Source organism: Diabrotica undecimpunctata, chromosome 3 (assembly GCF_040954645.1).
Source record: "Diabrotica undecimpunctata isolate CICGRU chromosome 3, icDiaUnde3, whole genome shotgun sequence".
Lineage (NCBI taxonomy): Eukaryota > Metazoa > Arthropoda > Insecta > Coleoptera > Chrysomelidae > Diabrotica > Diabrotica undecimpunctata.
This window is the reverse complement of record NC_092805.1, coordinates 83019680-83036530: the sequence shown is the minus strand read 5'-3', so window position 1 is coordinate 83036530 and position 16851 is coordinate 83019680. Positions and strand designations below refer to the sequence as shown.

At 37.1% G+C, this 16851-nt stretch overlaps 1 protein-coding gene across 1 annotated transcript in view; it reads left to right on the top strand.

The window, feature by feature from the left end:
• Nucleotides 1-6501, top strand: part of Glg1 (Golgi apparatus protein 1) — a 58752-nt gene extending 52251 nt beyond the window's left edge. Inside the window, exons 10-11 of the mRNA XM_072526159.1 lie at nucleotides 1918-2027; nucleotides 6263-6501. Of these exons, the coding sequence (XP_072382260.1) occupies nucleotides 1918-2027; nucleotides 6263-6430 (278 nt within the window). The 3' untranslated portion in view covers nucleotides 6431-6501. The remainder of the gene's footprint in view (nucleotides 1-1917; nucleotides 2028-6262) is intronic.
• The last annotated feature ends 10350 nt before the right edge of the window (nucleotides 6502-16851 follow it).

Sequence of the window (16851 nt, the reverse complement as noted above, 5' to 3'; positions counted from 1 at the left end):
ATATTAACGAGCTGGTCAAGTTTATCTTCATATCCTTCCTATTTTACAGTCCTAACTTTACTGTACCCGCCAGAGGCCTGCGTAGCTGACTCGTATTCGAGAGCGGCGGATAAGACATCAACCAGCTTCTTGTGATGAGCTAATCGCAGTGTTCTCTGCATTTCATGATTACGAAAACCATCAATAAACGTTTGAACGGCCAATTTTTCCATCATGTCTTCGGGAGCTGTTGGATAAGCATATCGTACTAATCTGGCAATATCTACCTCATATTCTTGAAGAGCCTCATCTTTCTTCTGTCTTCGATTTTTAAGCTGCCACTGATATACATGCTCCAAATGTTCGTGGCCATATCGCGTATTTAACCTCTTCTTCAGTTGTTCGAAATCATCCGTCTCCTCTACGGCTATGGTCTGAAGCACATCTAAGGCATATCCTCGAAGAGCGATAGTCAGGACTTGGGGATTGGGGACTGAAGTTGGGACTTTAACATGAATAGAACCTCCACTTCCTTCAAATTTCGGCCGTGTTTCCAACTTACATTTAGTCTCTTCTTCTCTTGTCTCTACTGTAATTTGATTGTTTCCTCTCTCTGCTCTCCCTGTTTTCTCCATCTTACTTTCCATCTCTTTTCTTCGAAGGCCAACATATCGGCAGCAACTTGGTCTTTTAACGAAGACATTCTATCGTCGAGGGCAGACATCTCAGAAGTGACTTTAGAGATGTTAGCAGAAACTTTGCTTTCCAGAGAAGAAATCTCGTTAGAAACTTTGTTTTCTAAAGAAGCGATGTCGCCGGAAACTTTCGAAATATCGTCAGAAACTTTGTTCTCTAATGATGCGATGTCATCAGAAACTTTGTTCTCTAATGATGCGATGTCACCAGAAACTTTGGCTACATCAGAAGAAACTTTCGAAATATCGTCAGAAACTTTGTTCTCTAATTTCGAAATCGACGAGATGACAGCATCTTCAAATATATAAGTTTCCGGGTCTAAACCCTCTTCCTCCAAAGCGTTCTTTAGTCGTTGGACTAACTCAGCCTTTTTTCCGGTACAAGCTAATTCTCTATCCTCGAGATGTCTTCTTAAATTCGTAACTGTGAGCTCATAAATCGTAGTCATTTTCACAATTTATTTTATATATTCACTTCTGGACACCACTGTAGTATTTTTATTAATCTAATTTATTGTCCTTATTTATTATAAAAGGTTCTACATTTATAACACTTACAGGTTTAGTAAAGTCTTTATTACAATATTCACTAATTTATTTAACAATATTTATTTATATTTATTACAGTTTTACACTTATCACTAAGAACTAGAACACAACTACTTTAATTTATATCATTTATTTACAATATTTATTTCGGACTAAAAGACTCGACTTCATATTCAAAACTAACTGTCCCTTAAATAAAAGGTTTTTCTATATTTATACTAAACAACCGTTAGACTAGAATTCCGGCGATTCCCTTCGAACAGACGAGAAGGTCACCCAGACTGGTTTTTCATTCGACCTTCTTCTGCAAACTTCGAATCGTAGGAGACCCGTCGGTTATTACCTGGGGATTCTGCCGGCTAGTGTTTGATCTAGAAAAGACTTGAATGAGAAAGTATGTTTACAGTTTAGATATTATGCGTCATTATTTATCGTAACAATACTCTGAAATTTATCACTCTAGTTATGGAACTTAATTTACACATATCTTATGTTGGACTAATGATTATTTATAGTTTACTACAAGTATAGTATAATATACTCAAACTAGAGTGTGCTGATTTCCACAAAAAAAAAATAAGTGAACAGAGCTACAGCTTGCATATATAATCTTACACCTTATATGTTGTTATTGTTATTTACATAAAAAATTTTCTGATTTTTAAATTGATTTCTAATGCTTCATTAATTTTAGAAATAAATTGTCTTAAGAGTGTAATGGCTAACGCAGAACAAGCTTTGTCACAAGATTGTAAAATTAAATTGAAGGAAAGGCTTGAGATGTACAAAAATGCAGCACAAGTGGTAAGTAAAACGGTCATTCTTTGTTTATATTGAACATAAAAATATCGATAGGTTATTTCCTATGAAGGTCGGTCATTTTTTATTAAATGATTCATTAATAAAAAACGACGTAGTTGACATAAAAACAGTTGGTATTAGTATGATAAAAGTCATTTTTAAAACTTATTCTATAATAAAATAACTACACATGATTTAATAAATAAAAATGATCTTATAGCTTATATACCAAAATTGTATACACATAGAAAGAGCATAGTTCGTATGGTTGATAATTAGCACCAAGATAAATGATAATTGTAGAATTTTTGGGCAACGAGGTTTCACAAAACATAATAATAATTTATGTCATTGCTCAGTAGATCCATACATACATCCGGTGGTGCAATGCTATAAATGTCTCAGGTATGCTCACTCTTCAAAGCAATGTAAATCTAAGGACAGTAGATGTAAAAAATGTACAAACAATACAATGGAAGCATGCAATAGAAACTTATAATGAAAATAATCATTGCATATATTGTAAAACCAACGAGCACACCTGGTTGTCTAGAAAATGTCCAATATACGAGAAGCAGAAGAAAATCAAAGCAATAATGGCAACAGAAAATATAACTTTCATGATGGACAGAAAATATAACTTTTATGGAATGATTGCCGCGCTGACTGGAAGTCAGCCAGTCAGTCAGTATTTCAGAAAGACGTAGAGAAAAAATTATTACATGTTTATCAACTGGTAAAGCTTTCTAACGATGAGAAGACAGTCCCAACTTTTTCATACTACCTCTCTAGTCGCTTCCAAATCCATGCACATAAAAAACCTTTTACTCCTTCAACTCCAAGGCCTTATTGACGGGACGAGGAGAGGAATGTACATATAAAATAAAAAAAAACGACCAGAATCCTTGAAAGTGTATCGAAAGCAAAGTAACCATGATAATTACATAAACTATAAAGATATTGCAGCCCAAACCAGAAAATTATTTAAAATAAAAAAAAATAAGTTGGATAAATTTTTTAAATAGTCTGAACAAAAGCGCTCCTCTGTCAAAAATATGGACAACCGTAAAATCGATTCCCAATAATTATCAGTACAACAAAAAATCTCAACTTCCGAAGATATCAGTAAATAGATACTAGACCAACTTGCACCATCTACCCCTGGTAATGTTGTTCGTAGGAACAAAGAAATTTGATATCAAATCACAATATTGATATAGATTCAAAACCTTTTACTTCTTCAGAACTAGATTTTGCACTAAAAAAGCAGAAATACGGTTTAGACGGTTTCACTTATGAGATATTGGACAAATTGCCGTCAAATGCCAAAGATGTTCTCTTACAAATGTTTATTAGTTGTCTGTTGAAACAAAAATATTGCGATCCTTTAAAAAATCCACAAGGAAACTAAATTCCTGTAGCTGGCTGTATACCATGTATCACAAAAAATTTATTTAAAAATTCCTTTATAAAAGGTATATATATTAAAACACCCTATCGGGCTACATCACAGAACGTTTTCGGAATTAATATTCCATCATCAGTGCTATCTGAGCCACTAAATACATGGGTAAAAACCCTTTAAATGTTGTTAAATTAAATTTGAGTTACATTATTTGATTTTATATACTAGAATGTTTAAGTTACAATAGGATAGAGTTGCTATCAACAAGTCCTCGTAGAGACTTTGTCTCAGGACTAGCAACCTCCAGGGAGTCTTACGTTGCCATAAAATTTTATTTAGTAAATAAATAATAAGAGGAACAGTTAAAAGGTAAAGGTAAAAGGAGTAAAGTAGTAAATGTGTGCTCTGAAGAAATGCCGGATATAACAACTGAAGAAGTAAGGAACGCTTTAAAAGAAATGAAGAATAATAAACGTCTAGAAGACCAAATTGTGACAGACATGGAAGCTGTCAAAATGGAGAGGGGGATGAATTACTACTAGTTTAAATGTTAACTTTCAATTTTAAATGTGTTGAAAACTGCAACATCCGTTACATTTCGTCTTCAACCGATCATAAAGAAATCTATTTCAGTTTTAGTATTCCCTTTATAAAAACTGTCACCTCGGGGGAACAAATAAGGGTCTAACCACCTTCTGTTGTCTCCGGGTGCTCTGTAGAGGGCTTCGAATATACTGTCGAGAGCTCCTCTACTTAAGTCCATTTTCGCGTTATGGACTTGGAAAATATTTATCTTCGGGGTCTTGCCTTGAAAAAGGCAAGATATTTTTTACATGACAATTTCTTCGTCGAAATAAAACACCAAGCTAAGTTGAAACAATTCTCAGCCACAGAGTATGGAAAATAAATGCAGGAAGCAGAACCACGAGAGCAGTAAGCTCTCGGAGAGCCCATGAGGGACTGACTTGGCTGACCTGAAAATCGCCAATATTTATATGCGCTGTTCAAGCGATAAATAGGGATTTCCAGGTCAAGAGCCAATGGGAAAATTCGAGGCGGGGCGATGCGCATCGAAATGCGTACTCCACAGACTATGGCATCCCATCCCCCCTCCTCTGGAGACTCTGCGGCTGGGAAAAATATTTATTAATTAAAAAATACAAATGTGAAAATACACAAGAAAATATGCATAAAAATACAAGTAAAATGTTCAAAAAGAAATTCACACAACACTACTTACAGGGGGAGATCGGTAGTGATGACGGCATCTCAAGCTCCTACAGGTCCATCCTCGGTCGGCGTGCCAACTCCTCCAACGGGTTCGTCTTCTTCTCGGTCGTCTGGATCCCATCTGCCATATCCAACGGGGTTTCGTAGGGTACCAGTGTGCCGAAGCCTACGTGGTCGTCCAACCACTTTCGGTAGGGGGGCGATGACTGGGTCTACTCCGGGACTTCCATCGGCATCTGGGGCTTCTAACTTCGAATAAGCCTGGCTCGTCAAAGGTGTCTGCACGTCGAAGGCATCAGGTCTGCAGAAGGCCTCGATGTCGGAGTGTTAGAGTATTGCTTTCTAACACTACGTGGTTCTCCCCATTCTTCTCTTGACTTCAACCCATGTTGAAGTCAATGGCGTGTTGCCTTCTGTGAATTCGAGCTGGGTCGTGGGTTCGGATTTTAACCACGTTGTCGGGCGCCATGTCACCTCGGGGGAACAAATAAGGGTCTAACCACCTTCTGTTGTCTCCGGGTGCTCTGTAGAGGGCTTCGAATATACTGTCGAGAGCTCCTCTACTTAAGTCCATTTTCGCGTTATGGACTTGGAAAATATTTATCTTCGGGGTCTTGCCTTGAAAAAGGCAAGATATTTTTTACATGACAATTTCTTCGTCGAAATAAAACACCAAGTTAAGTCGAAACAATTCTCAGCCACAGAGTATGGAAAATAAATGCAGGAAGCAGAGCCCCGAGAGCACTAAGCTCTCGGAGAGCCCGTGAGGAACTGACTTGGCTGACCTGAAAATCGCCAACATTTATATGCGCTGTTCGAGCGATAAATAGGGATTTCCAGGTCAAGAGCCAATGGGAAAATTCGAGGCGGGGCGATGCGCATCGAAATGCGTACTCCACAGACTATGGCATTCGATGACAAAACCATAGGGAATATCTTTTCCCAAAAAACAGTCGCCATCACAACTTCGGCTGGTCTTTTTCGGTAAACCTTCGCTGCTTTTCTCCACTGTTTTGACTATTCCTTTGTCTCTGACATGTAGAAATCAACTCATGATTCATCAGTAGTCATGCTTTAGTAAAAAAAATTACTGCGTTTTATCATTGCGACACTTGTGCACGTTTTTAGGTGACAATGAACAAACCAGACACCTATCATGCAGATAATTGTTAAAATGTTCGGGTATGATTTATTTACACATATTAACATGTTTACAGCCTCTTTTATATCACGAATTTTGATTGTACAATCTGCCATGATCATAATACGCTATTACTTACATCATTGTATCCAGAAAAAAATTAATTTTCCCAAAACTTCACTATTGCTGATGACGGTTCAAACTCACGATAAACAGCATACAGTTTAGCTTAGATTTCTGAGTTGCCATGCCCTTTCAAATAAATATCCTTAAAAAATGAAAAATATTGGAATTTTTCGACGACTATTTAAAACCAAACTGTTTAATGTGTTTGGTTGAAATGTTGTGTAGATGACAGATAAAAGAAAGCAATTCGTTTTCATCTATCGAAAGCTAGATCAAGGTTAAACTACTCTCTTATAAGTATGAAAATTTGTACTAACAATATAAATATTGTTTCAGGTCGAAGTTCCGGCAGATTTTCAAGGTTTATACCGAACAGTGTCTGCATCACCATCAAAAAATTACTTTGTGATAGTATTATTTATGATAATAGGTTCAATATTCTTCGTTGGTGTGTTCCTAGGGCGTTTCTCGAAGAGGAAATACAGACTACTGAAAAACAAGTGACATATTAGGAAGAGTAGCCGAATAAGTGGTTATGTTATGTTATGAGGAAGAGTAATATATCTTTAAAAATATTTTTAAATAAATTTAGTGGTTGTTTTTTCTTTCCATGTCCTGATCTAACTTTAAGCATTCCTCAGAAGATTTCAAAGCCGCAGCTCAACTTCAATTTTTATACTGCTGCGTTTAAAACATTTCAGTCTGAAGTGTGACTCTAACTATATTCTTCATCTTCATTTGCCATCTGCGTTACAAAGGTTGGTCATCATTATGGCAATTGTGACCCTGGAGGCTTCTGCTTGGAACAGTTGAATAGAACTGTAAGCGAACCATTCCCTGAGGTTTCTTAACCAAAACATTCTTCTCCTTCCTATACTGCTCTTATTTTCAATATTTCCCTGCATAATTATGCTTATAACAGTTGATATTATTTATCTCCGCAGTAGATAGACTACGGGTCTTTGAGCACAACCCCTAAATCGCAACCCCCGGTCGTAAGTTCCAAACGGCTTAACGTAGGATGACGTACGAGGCTCGTTGGAAAGGGGATGAAAAATGGGGTTGAATGAAATATGTGCCGTGCGCATCGGAGCATGCCAAAAGGTCATTACGTCATATCTTTGTTTCTATTGGTCCGATCGTGACGTACGAGGGCTCGTTGGAAAGGGGATGAAAAATGGGTTTGAACGCAGTATGTGCCGTGCGCATCGGAGCATGCCGAAAGGGCATTATTAGGTATTTTCGTTTCTATTGGTCCGATCGTGACGTACGAGGGCTCGTTGGAACGGGGAGGAGACGGGGAATACTTTGACACAAAAAACAAAGATGGCAGCATTGCCAAATGGGCGCTAAAACGTATCTTCGTTGCTATTGGCCTGATTTTGACGTATGAGGTGTCAAATGAAAGCGTTGGTGACACAGAAGCCATGTCAACGTTCAGTAGGAACATTCTTCTTCTTCTTTTCCGTACAGTGCCTAAGAAAACGTGATATCCGACGTAGAACGTGACATTCGACGCAGAACGTGAAATGACGTGACATTCGACGCAGGACGTGAAATGTCACGTGACATTCGACGTAGAACGTGACATTCGACGTAGAACGTGAAATGACGTGACATTCGACGCAGAACGTGACATTTATGTGACAACGCGTCGCTTGACATAAAATGTGACATTCTACATAGGACATATTCAGTAGTAATATGAATCCCATCGAGTACATACATAGAGTAATAGAATTTCAAAGAAAACTTGACCAGTTAAAGAAAGACATTAAATCATATAAGGATATAAAACAAATTAAAAGACAATTAGATAACCTGCATTTTGACAACAACACGTGGAAACCCGAAGAGTTGAATCGACAGCAGCAGCAGCAAGACACCTGGTCCTGTAGAAAACTGCCACCAGCTACATATCCATTAAGACGTATTCAACCAACACCATGTTTGTCAGCAACAACACCACGGGTGTCAGCAGCAACAACACCAGCGAGTATATGAAAAGTGAAATAGACAATGTCTTTGCAATATCCTGTGTAATATTAGCATCTGTATTTATCTTAATTTTAAAAATTATTTTTGAAATTGTAAAGAGAAAATTTGAATCTTCATGTAATATAAGACTCGATCAATAAAGATGTTTTAAATAAAAAAGCGTTTAATTTCTAATATATTTATTTATACATATAAAAAAATTACAATGGTATTATGTTATTGGCAAACCAGTGACGTAGACGATCCACAGTTCTTTCGGTGCATGAAAATATTCCAGTGGCATGGCATGGGTTTGGAGTAGGACCAACGTTTCCAGTAGCACAAGGCGTACCATCAAATTTGCAAACATCAATAATATGCGGAAAAACTCCAAAAACGTGGCGTTTCCTATCCAAATATTCTGCTTTTTGTTTCCCTCGAACGTAGATACAGTCAGCTGCATACAACAACTTGGTCTCTAGTATTTCATTTATTTTGGATAGTTCAACTTCCCCATCAGAGTACCGAATTCCAAGCAGTTTTTTCTCCACGTATGATGTAGTCTTCCTATCCCCATTACTTAGCGCATTAAATGGTTTCTGAGGCAAAAAGATGTAATGACTTCGTTTCATGCCAATTTCAATGGTAAGTTCTTTGGGAACAAACCACCCGTCCACAACGAATCCCTGAATATCTACGAATGCTACTCTCATGATGACTGCTCGTGTACTACTGGCACTTTATGCATCTAATTTAGACTTTACATTTCGGTGAGAGGGAAGTACTCCATTACGCAATCGTGAATTATAATGCAGTAGACTTTGGTATTTTCGGGAAAACCATTATTCGCTTCAATATCGAGTTTTACGTCAACAGTGGATGCTTTCATGCTTTCTTCTTGTTTCGAACAATCGATGACAAACAATGCGTGATTCTTGAAAGCTGAGAAATCGAGCAGAGGACGCTTTTGTTGGGAATGTATGTAGCTAGGATAGAATTCAGTATAATTGGAATAGGCCTCGTTGTAGTCAGTTTTGCTAAAATCCAACTGCATTCTTTCGTTCGGCCAATATTCTCCATTTAAAGATAATCTGATACTTTGAATATCGACATTGTCAAAGAAGGTGGGATCAGCTGAATTCTTGTCACGTTTGTTGGTTTGAAAGAAAACAATGACATAACGTGGTCTTTCAACTGATGTGCTAGTTTTAACAGCCCAAACTTCACGTCTAGCTCCTTTGGTAATGGCAGGTAATTCATGTAATTCCCACTTTCTAAATGGAATAACTATAGGTTGATCTTGTTGAATGGATTTCATAAGTTCCAATTTAATATCATCATTGGGAAATATGTGCTTGACTCTAAGCTCAATGTTAGTGATGTTAATCTTAACAGTTGTAACTTGGCCTTGAGTTTTTTCTTTGACAATTATGCAATCGTTGTCGTTTCGAGCTCGAACCAGGCGTATTGTTTGACGACCACACGTAATCAAAGGATAATCATTAAAAATGTTGAACACGTGCTTAAGAGGCATCTGTATGTTGAATGAATGATCAGCAGCGTGTAGAATTGGATCCCTAGTCCCTAGGGTAATTCCAGCCTGTCATTGCCATATGACTGGAATCTTCTTGTGTATAACATGTCATAGCACGTACAGCGCTTAGGATACCAGGATCCCGGACTGTTTCCATCTCCCTTGCGCTTTCGCTGTACGTACACGAATCGAAAAGAAAAGCACCAACATTATTTGCTAGTTTAACGTCACCAGTTCCGTTAATTGCGAGCGATCCTTTAATGCATAACAAGGTTTCGCTCATTGCAAAGAACGAGTCGACTTGATTGATGCTAAATTCTACAATGTCATTGCAATTGAATGATTTGATGAATGGTGCATATGTTCGGTATTCGGCCTTTCGAATCGACTCGTCAAACATCGGCTTACGATAAATATCAAATATTGGAGGCATTATGCTGTTTGAACGTGATCGTTTTCCATACATAGTTGTCATGTTTTCAGTTTAAACTCAAGTGATTGCAAAAATAATTTGTTTGCAAACGTAAGATGTTGCCGCTTAGATGAGGACGTAAGATGTTGCCGCTTAGACGGTTGCTCAACTAATGGTGTACTATGGGCAGTAGATTGCCTTATTAATAATCCCATTTCCCTTTTGATCTAAGTTCCAGCACCAATGTGCTCTGTTCTCCTCTAAAGTTTACAGGTCGTCCTTCTTGATCGACAGCCAACACTGTGATATTGGTAATTTCTCGTTGCGGTACAACAGGTAAATACAACAAATTGTGTGGAGTTTCGTCAATTGCGTACCCAGGATTTGATTGTATGACAAATTCGTAGATCGTGTGAGCAGGTCTGTTACCATCGAAGGTTCCGGTACTAATGTTGCATTCAAAGCGTATGCTAGATACTTTAATAATCCTAACAGGTCGATCTGAAGAATGCGTCTGTCCTGGATTTAGTATTGCAGGAGAAAATCCCAATACTGTACCAAGACTGTCAGGTTGCTTAAACGAAATCTTATATTTGCTGAAAATTTGACACTGCAACGTGTTATGGTTAGGTTTTAGACTAAATATCGTTTCTGGTTTAAGCACATTATCAGCACCCAATTTCTGTTGTATGTATTCTTCAATATCGGCAATTTCATAACATCCATCGGGGAAATCAAATTGTTGCAATTTGTTTTTGTCATTGTAGTAATAAAACTTGGTATTTTCAATGTTTGGTATACTGTTGTAGGAATGGAAAAATCGAAGAGCTATCTCATAATCTTTATTCGGATCCAACACGATCGGTGTGGGAGGTTGAAATGAGAATATGTAATTGGTGCTGTCTACTCTCAACAACTGCGACATGATGACTGACTCACGTCAATGTATTAATAGGTTATTATATTAGAAAAACAACAATATTTACTTTAATAGTTTTATTTGTTCCAAAGCAAGTTTACATAAATGACATGAAGCTTGAGAATCAGGTGGGCCATCCCAGTGAGTCCTCCAATCCGGTCTGTTATAATGTACGAAGCAGGGAAGTAGTATCTTCAGGTTAAATTCTCCTCGATATTCTTCAGGCAATTTATGCCATATTTTTAACAATTCTGTAGGTCGTACAGTTTGTATAATATAATCTAGCGGTATGTATTTTAGTTCTTCTTCACTGAAGTCTGTAAAACATTTTTGGTGAAACATATGGTCCATAAGCAGTTCTGTACTTTTAGTAGGCTCCATTATATAAAAACTTTAAGCATAAATGTCCACAAATAATTTGATTGTAGGTTTGATACTGATGGTTATTATAGGAAACGTTGGCACGTGCACCACCCAGATACTTAACAAGTTCTTTGGTCGGCTTCAAATTACCAAATGAATCGAAATACTCTACGTTGTTGTTTATCTTTCTGTATGCTACCCAATGTGTTCCGTTATGTGTGGACACATCCAAGTTTACTATTGCACATTCTCGTTGTCGAGGACCGTCTCTAAGCAGAGCGTCATTCATGAAAACACCTCGAAAATGTGGTATTTTAAGGATCCTCGCATAATGTGCAATCTCAACATCATATAGCGGACGATTGGGTAGCTTTATTGGAAGTTTTTTTTTTCAAATACAAGCCGAATCCACCTCTCGGTTTCTTACGTAGGTACAGACCCGAACCGATGTGTTCCATTGCCCTGTTATGGCGAATATCCTCCTCCAATTTCTTTTGAGCATTCTTAGCGTCGACTACTGTCTTCGCCACCCCAGCTGCACCCCCCGCTAAAGCCCCCAAAGCGGAAAGGCCCGCAAATAGAGGTATGAGGGGTAGGAAACCTCCAGATTTTAGTGGTAGTACTCGAGGAACATCAACTTCTTTACGACCACCAAGTCTTTTGATTATGGATTTTGCTATTCGTACAGCCGTCAAAGCAGTATCTGTTAACGATGCTCCTCTTTTCATGGACTTTGCAATTTTTGAGACAACATCTCGATTGAAAGAGTAACGTCCACGACGACGAGAGCATCCCATCTCTAACTTTCTTTTGGTTTTCATTCCGCCAGTTACAATTAAAGCAGCACTTTTTTCACCAAAGCTAGCGTCTTTCGACTTGAAGCGCTCCCAAGCTCTATCTTCCAATTCTTTATCGGCCTTGTGGCGTTCTTCGAGAGATGAATGCTGCGAATAAGCGATATCGTGTCGTTTGCAAGCTGCGTCTAATGGATTAATTCCTGGATCTCCACGTGCAAGACGTTTTTTTAGTTTTGTTCCAGGCCCACAATACTGATAACCAGGAATATGTAGTTCAACTGGAAGTTTATTAATTAGAGAGTTTACGAGACCTCCTCCTTCAACGACCAACATTGGACTGATACCATGCAAGTGGTGACATCTATAATATATTGCCGTACATATGTACTACACTTGTCACTAGATGAAGGTCGTTCAGCAAGAGCAGACGCTACCAATTGATAATTTGGACATTGTCCAGAAAACAACCAACAGTAAACATGGTAAATTACTACCAAACTCGTTTAGAGCCATTATTTGCGGTCCAAGTGGATGCGGGAAAACGAATGTCATGCTCTCTTCTATTCAATCCGAATGGCGCCAAGTTTAAAAATGTCTATGTTTATTCGAAATCCCTCTTTCAACCGAAATACCAACTACTGCAAGATGTAATAGCGCAAGTTAAAGGTGTAGGATATTACCCATTTAAAGACAACGAAGAAATTATTAGTCCCAGCGAAGCTAAACCTCACTCTGTGTTCTTATTTGACGATGTTGCATGCGATGGTCAACAGAAGATTCGCGAGTATTATTCCATGTGCAGACATAAAGATATCGATGCCGCTTATTTATGCCAAACATATTCAAAAATACCGAAGCAGTTAATTAGAGACAACTGTAACATGATTGTACTATTTAAGCAAGATGAGATAAATTTAAAGCATGTATTTTATGAGCACGTATCACCAGACATGTCATTTGATGAATTTAAAAAAATTTGTTCTGAATGTTGGTGTGATAGGTATGGTACTCTGGTAATTATAAAAGATTTTGCTCTCAATAATGGCCGATATCGTAAAGGATTTGATAAATATATAAAATTGTAAGATAATTGTTTATTTGTCAACACAATGTCAGATGATACGGTTGCCATTGCCCTTCGCAAGAAGAAAGTCGCCGAATTGGCTAGATCAATTCGCAAAAAATATTTGGCATTAAAATTAGGTCGAACAGAACAAGATGAGTCCCTAAATAAACTGTTTAAACCACTCTCGAAACCTCTCAAAGATATTGCACAATTATCAAAAACGTTACATCATACTATCACTAACAAGTTTGAAAAGGTTAAAAAAGAAGAAGTGAAAAAGGAGGAGGAGAATGGTGATAATGATGTATTTTTTGATGCACCTGATCTAGCGATACCTGATGAAAACATTATTCAAGAACCAATCGAGATTCCGATGGATGCCACAGACGAATATATCGATCAATATCCTTCAATGAGTCACAAGTACATAAAAGAATATTTAATAAAAGACGATAAAATTGATAAAAACTATGGTCCATTTTACGATTCTATTAGTGGTTGGATAATGGGAAAACGTCGAATAAACTTTGACAAACGCAATGGAGACATAATAATAATTCGAGAACGTGATTTAGAATAGGTTAGGTGGTATGCCAGGTCTATATCAACTTTTATTTTATGCAAACCCTGAACAGTATAATGATGAGGATTTACAAAAGTATAAAACACTGTTGAAAAACACAGAGATTCATCTGGATACCTTAGGGCGTCTTAAAGGTTCCAGCGGAGAAAAATACCATTCTATTATTAAACCTCTATTCAAACCATCTGATGCAGCAATGAAAAAGCATGCAACTCGATCCAAAAAAGAACTCGAACACAGAACGAAAACAACAACAACACGATCATCTTCATCTACGGCCAAAGGAACGGGATTGGATGATTCTCGTTTAACATACAACACTGCACCCATAGAGTATATTTATTGGGATGATCCAAATGAGTTAGTTGAACGTCTTAAACTCTTGGTGGCTTCGAAAGACGCCGGCAACACATCTCTCGACAACGAAATCGTAGCAATCATCAATGAACTAAGAGAAGCTAATATAATAGAGTAACTGGGAATGTCAGTATCATTTCCACTATGAGTGTCGAGAAGTTCGGTCATCACTCTCGTAGTAGTAGTAATGCTCAAAAGGTGGCACGAGTTACATTTCCACATACGTCTGACGGAAATATTAATGCCGAAAATGTGAAAATTTGCAATGTCAAGGAGCCATCAGACAATGACGATGCTGCAACGAAAAAATACGTTGATGGACAAATCAATGAGTTACGTAATCTGCACCAAACACATAGTGTGCTGTTTCAGCAAAAAACTAATGACATACAAAATTTAACCATCGGTCTAAACGATGCAAGAAAGGAGCTTCATGAAACTACGGTCCCACTTCTCGAGCAAAAGTTACAAAAAATACTCAAAGATGATCTGAATACACTAAAAAAGGATACGGAGAACAGTATAAATAAGTCAAAAAACATACTGGCAAATGATTTAAATACTCTAAAAAGGGATATGAATACAGTACGAGAAGAGCTTCATAAAACTACAGTTCCACTTCTCGAGCAAGTTACAAAACATAATCAAAGATACTCAGAATACAATAACAAACGATACGGAGAACAGTATAAATAAGTTAAACAAAATAATCAAAAATGATTTGAATACACTGAAAAAGAATACGGAGAACAATCTAAAATCTGCTGCAGAAACAGTTGCAAAGCATACGATGTACGATATAAAGATGGAACAGAGGATAAAACAAGTGGAACAATCATTAAAAAGCATAGTAGATAGCATTCATTCATGGGATATAGACAAACGTCATAAGGTAGTGGAAGGTGCGTTAAAAAAATAATGTCTAAAGAAAAGGAACAGCTGGTGAACGAATTGCATAAACCAGCACGAAAAAACTATCCTCGTCGACGAACAATAATCAAAGGAATCGACGATGACTTGTGGCAAATGGATTTGGCTGAAATGCGTCCTTATGCCCACCAAAATAAAAATTACAAACTAATACTAGTTGTAATTGATTGTTTTTCAAAATTTGTGTGGACACGTCCTCTTAAAACGAAGACTGGTGAGGAAATTACTCGGGCATTTTCGGATATTCTCGCTCATACTCGACGAGTCCCAAAAAACTTACAATCTGATCACGGAACTGAATTTTACAACAGAAAATTTCAAAATTTAATGAAAAAACATGAAATTAATCATTACAGCACCTACACGATCAAAAAAGCTGCTATTTGCGAAAGAGTTATTAGAACGTTGAAAGCAAAGTTGTACAAGTATTTCAGTTTACATGGATCGTACAAATGGTTAGATGTTCTACCCATAATTACCGAGGAATACAACAACACAAAACACAGTAAAACAGGATACAAACCGTCTCAGGTTAACAAATCCAACGAAAAAGCCATTTTAAACAAAAGTTATACTCATTTAAAGATTGCCGGTCCACGAAAGTTTAAAGTTGGCGACATTGTACGTGTATCAAAGGCAAAACATTTCTTCGAAAAGGCATACACGCCCAATTGGACTACTGAATTATTTAAAATTGTACAAGTTAAGATAACAAATCCTATAACGTATTTGCTCGAAGACATGCAAGGTGCGCCGATTAGTGGCGGTTTTTACGAAGAAGAATTGCAGAAAACATCAAGCCCTGACATATACCTGGTCGAAAAAGTACTCAGACGAAAAGGCAATAAGATGTATGTGAAATGATTAGGAATGGATAGCAAACACAACAGCTGGATAAATAAATCGAATATAGTTTGAGAATCTATATTTTGATTCGCCGCGTAGACATACACTTTTCTAAAAAAGGCTTACAATTAACCACAAGGAGTGGGGAATGACAAAAGTATAAATTTAAGACGAACTACGATGTTCAGTTTACACCCATTTCGCCAACGGTGTTCGAAGCAAGAAGATGAGCTCTCAAGATAGTGGTTATGACAGTCAGCCTGTTAATTTCGATGATGATGATAGCAGTGAATTTAGTATAGAATTTGACTACGATGAAGATAGTCAACCGCCTAGTCCTGGCGCCGAATTAGATCGAATATTGGCAAAATTTTAAGAAGCAGCCAAAAATGAGCCATATTGTTTATTGGAAACTACATATCCAATGAGCTCTCTCCATATAAAAATTGGTCTATCTCCAGCTCGAGATTTTTCACCATCCATCATTCTGTGTCAACATGGTAATTTTAAAAGAATCAGTTTAAGCTCATTCGAGTGGGAAGCCATAATTGAGTGGTTTAAAGAAAAAATGAGTGATTTTTTCCATGCAGATCTACCGACTTATGCGGATGAGTATGATCCCATCGAATTTATGTGTGGTGATTTTTGCAAACTAAGACAATTGGTGATGGAAAATGTAAAGTTGCTGACAATCGAGAAATTTGGGGTCGCATATTATTTGTGGGAAGATGAAGTCAACCAAATTATAGAAGCAGACAAGAGCATGATGTCGCATAGAGTGGTGCTGTTAAAGCAACAATTTCACGAATACTATATAAACATTTCAACTTTCATCAAGAACAATTTTGGTGCTATAGACTCTTTACATGGACCAGTTGAAGCCTTCGCAGCATATTGCAATATTTGTCCAAACACTTTGTTAAGTTTAGCTTTAAAGGAATATGTATATTATTATAAAATTAAAGTTGTAAATGATTTAACTGAATAAATAATATTAATAAATATGTTGTCTTTTATTTGTAATCTAATATAAATAAAACCAAAAAATATAAGATTACACAAATTTATTATTAAAACTTACATTATAAAATTAATACTATTTTTTATATTTACAAAACTACAATTTACAAAAACTTTGCGA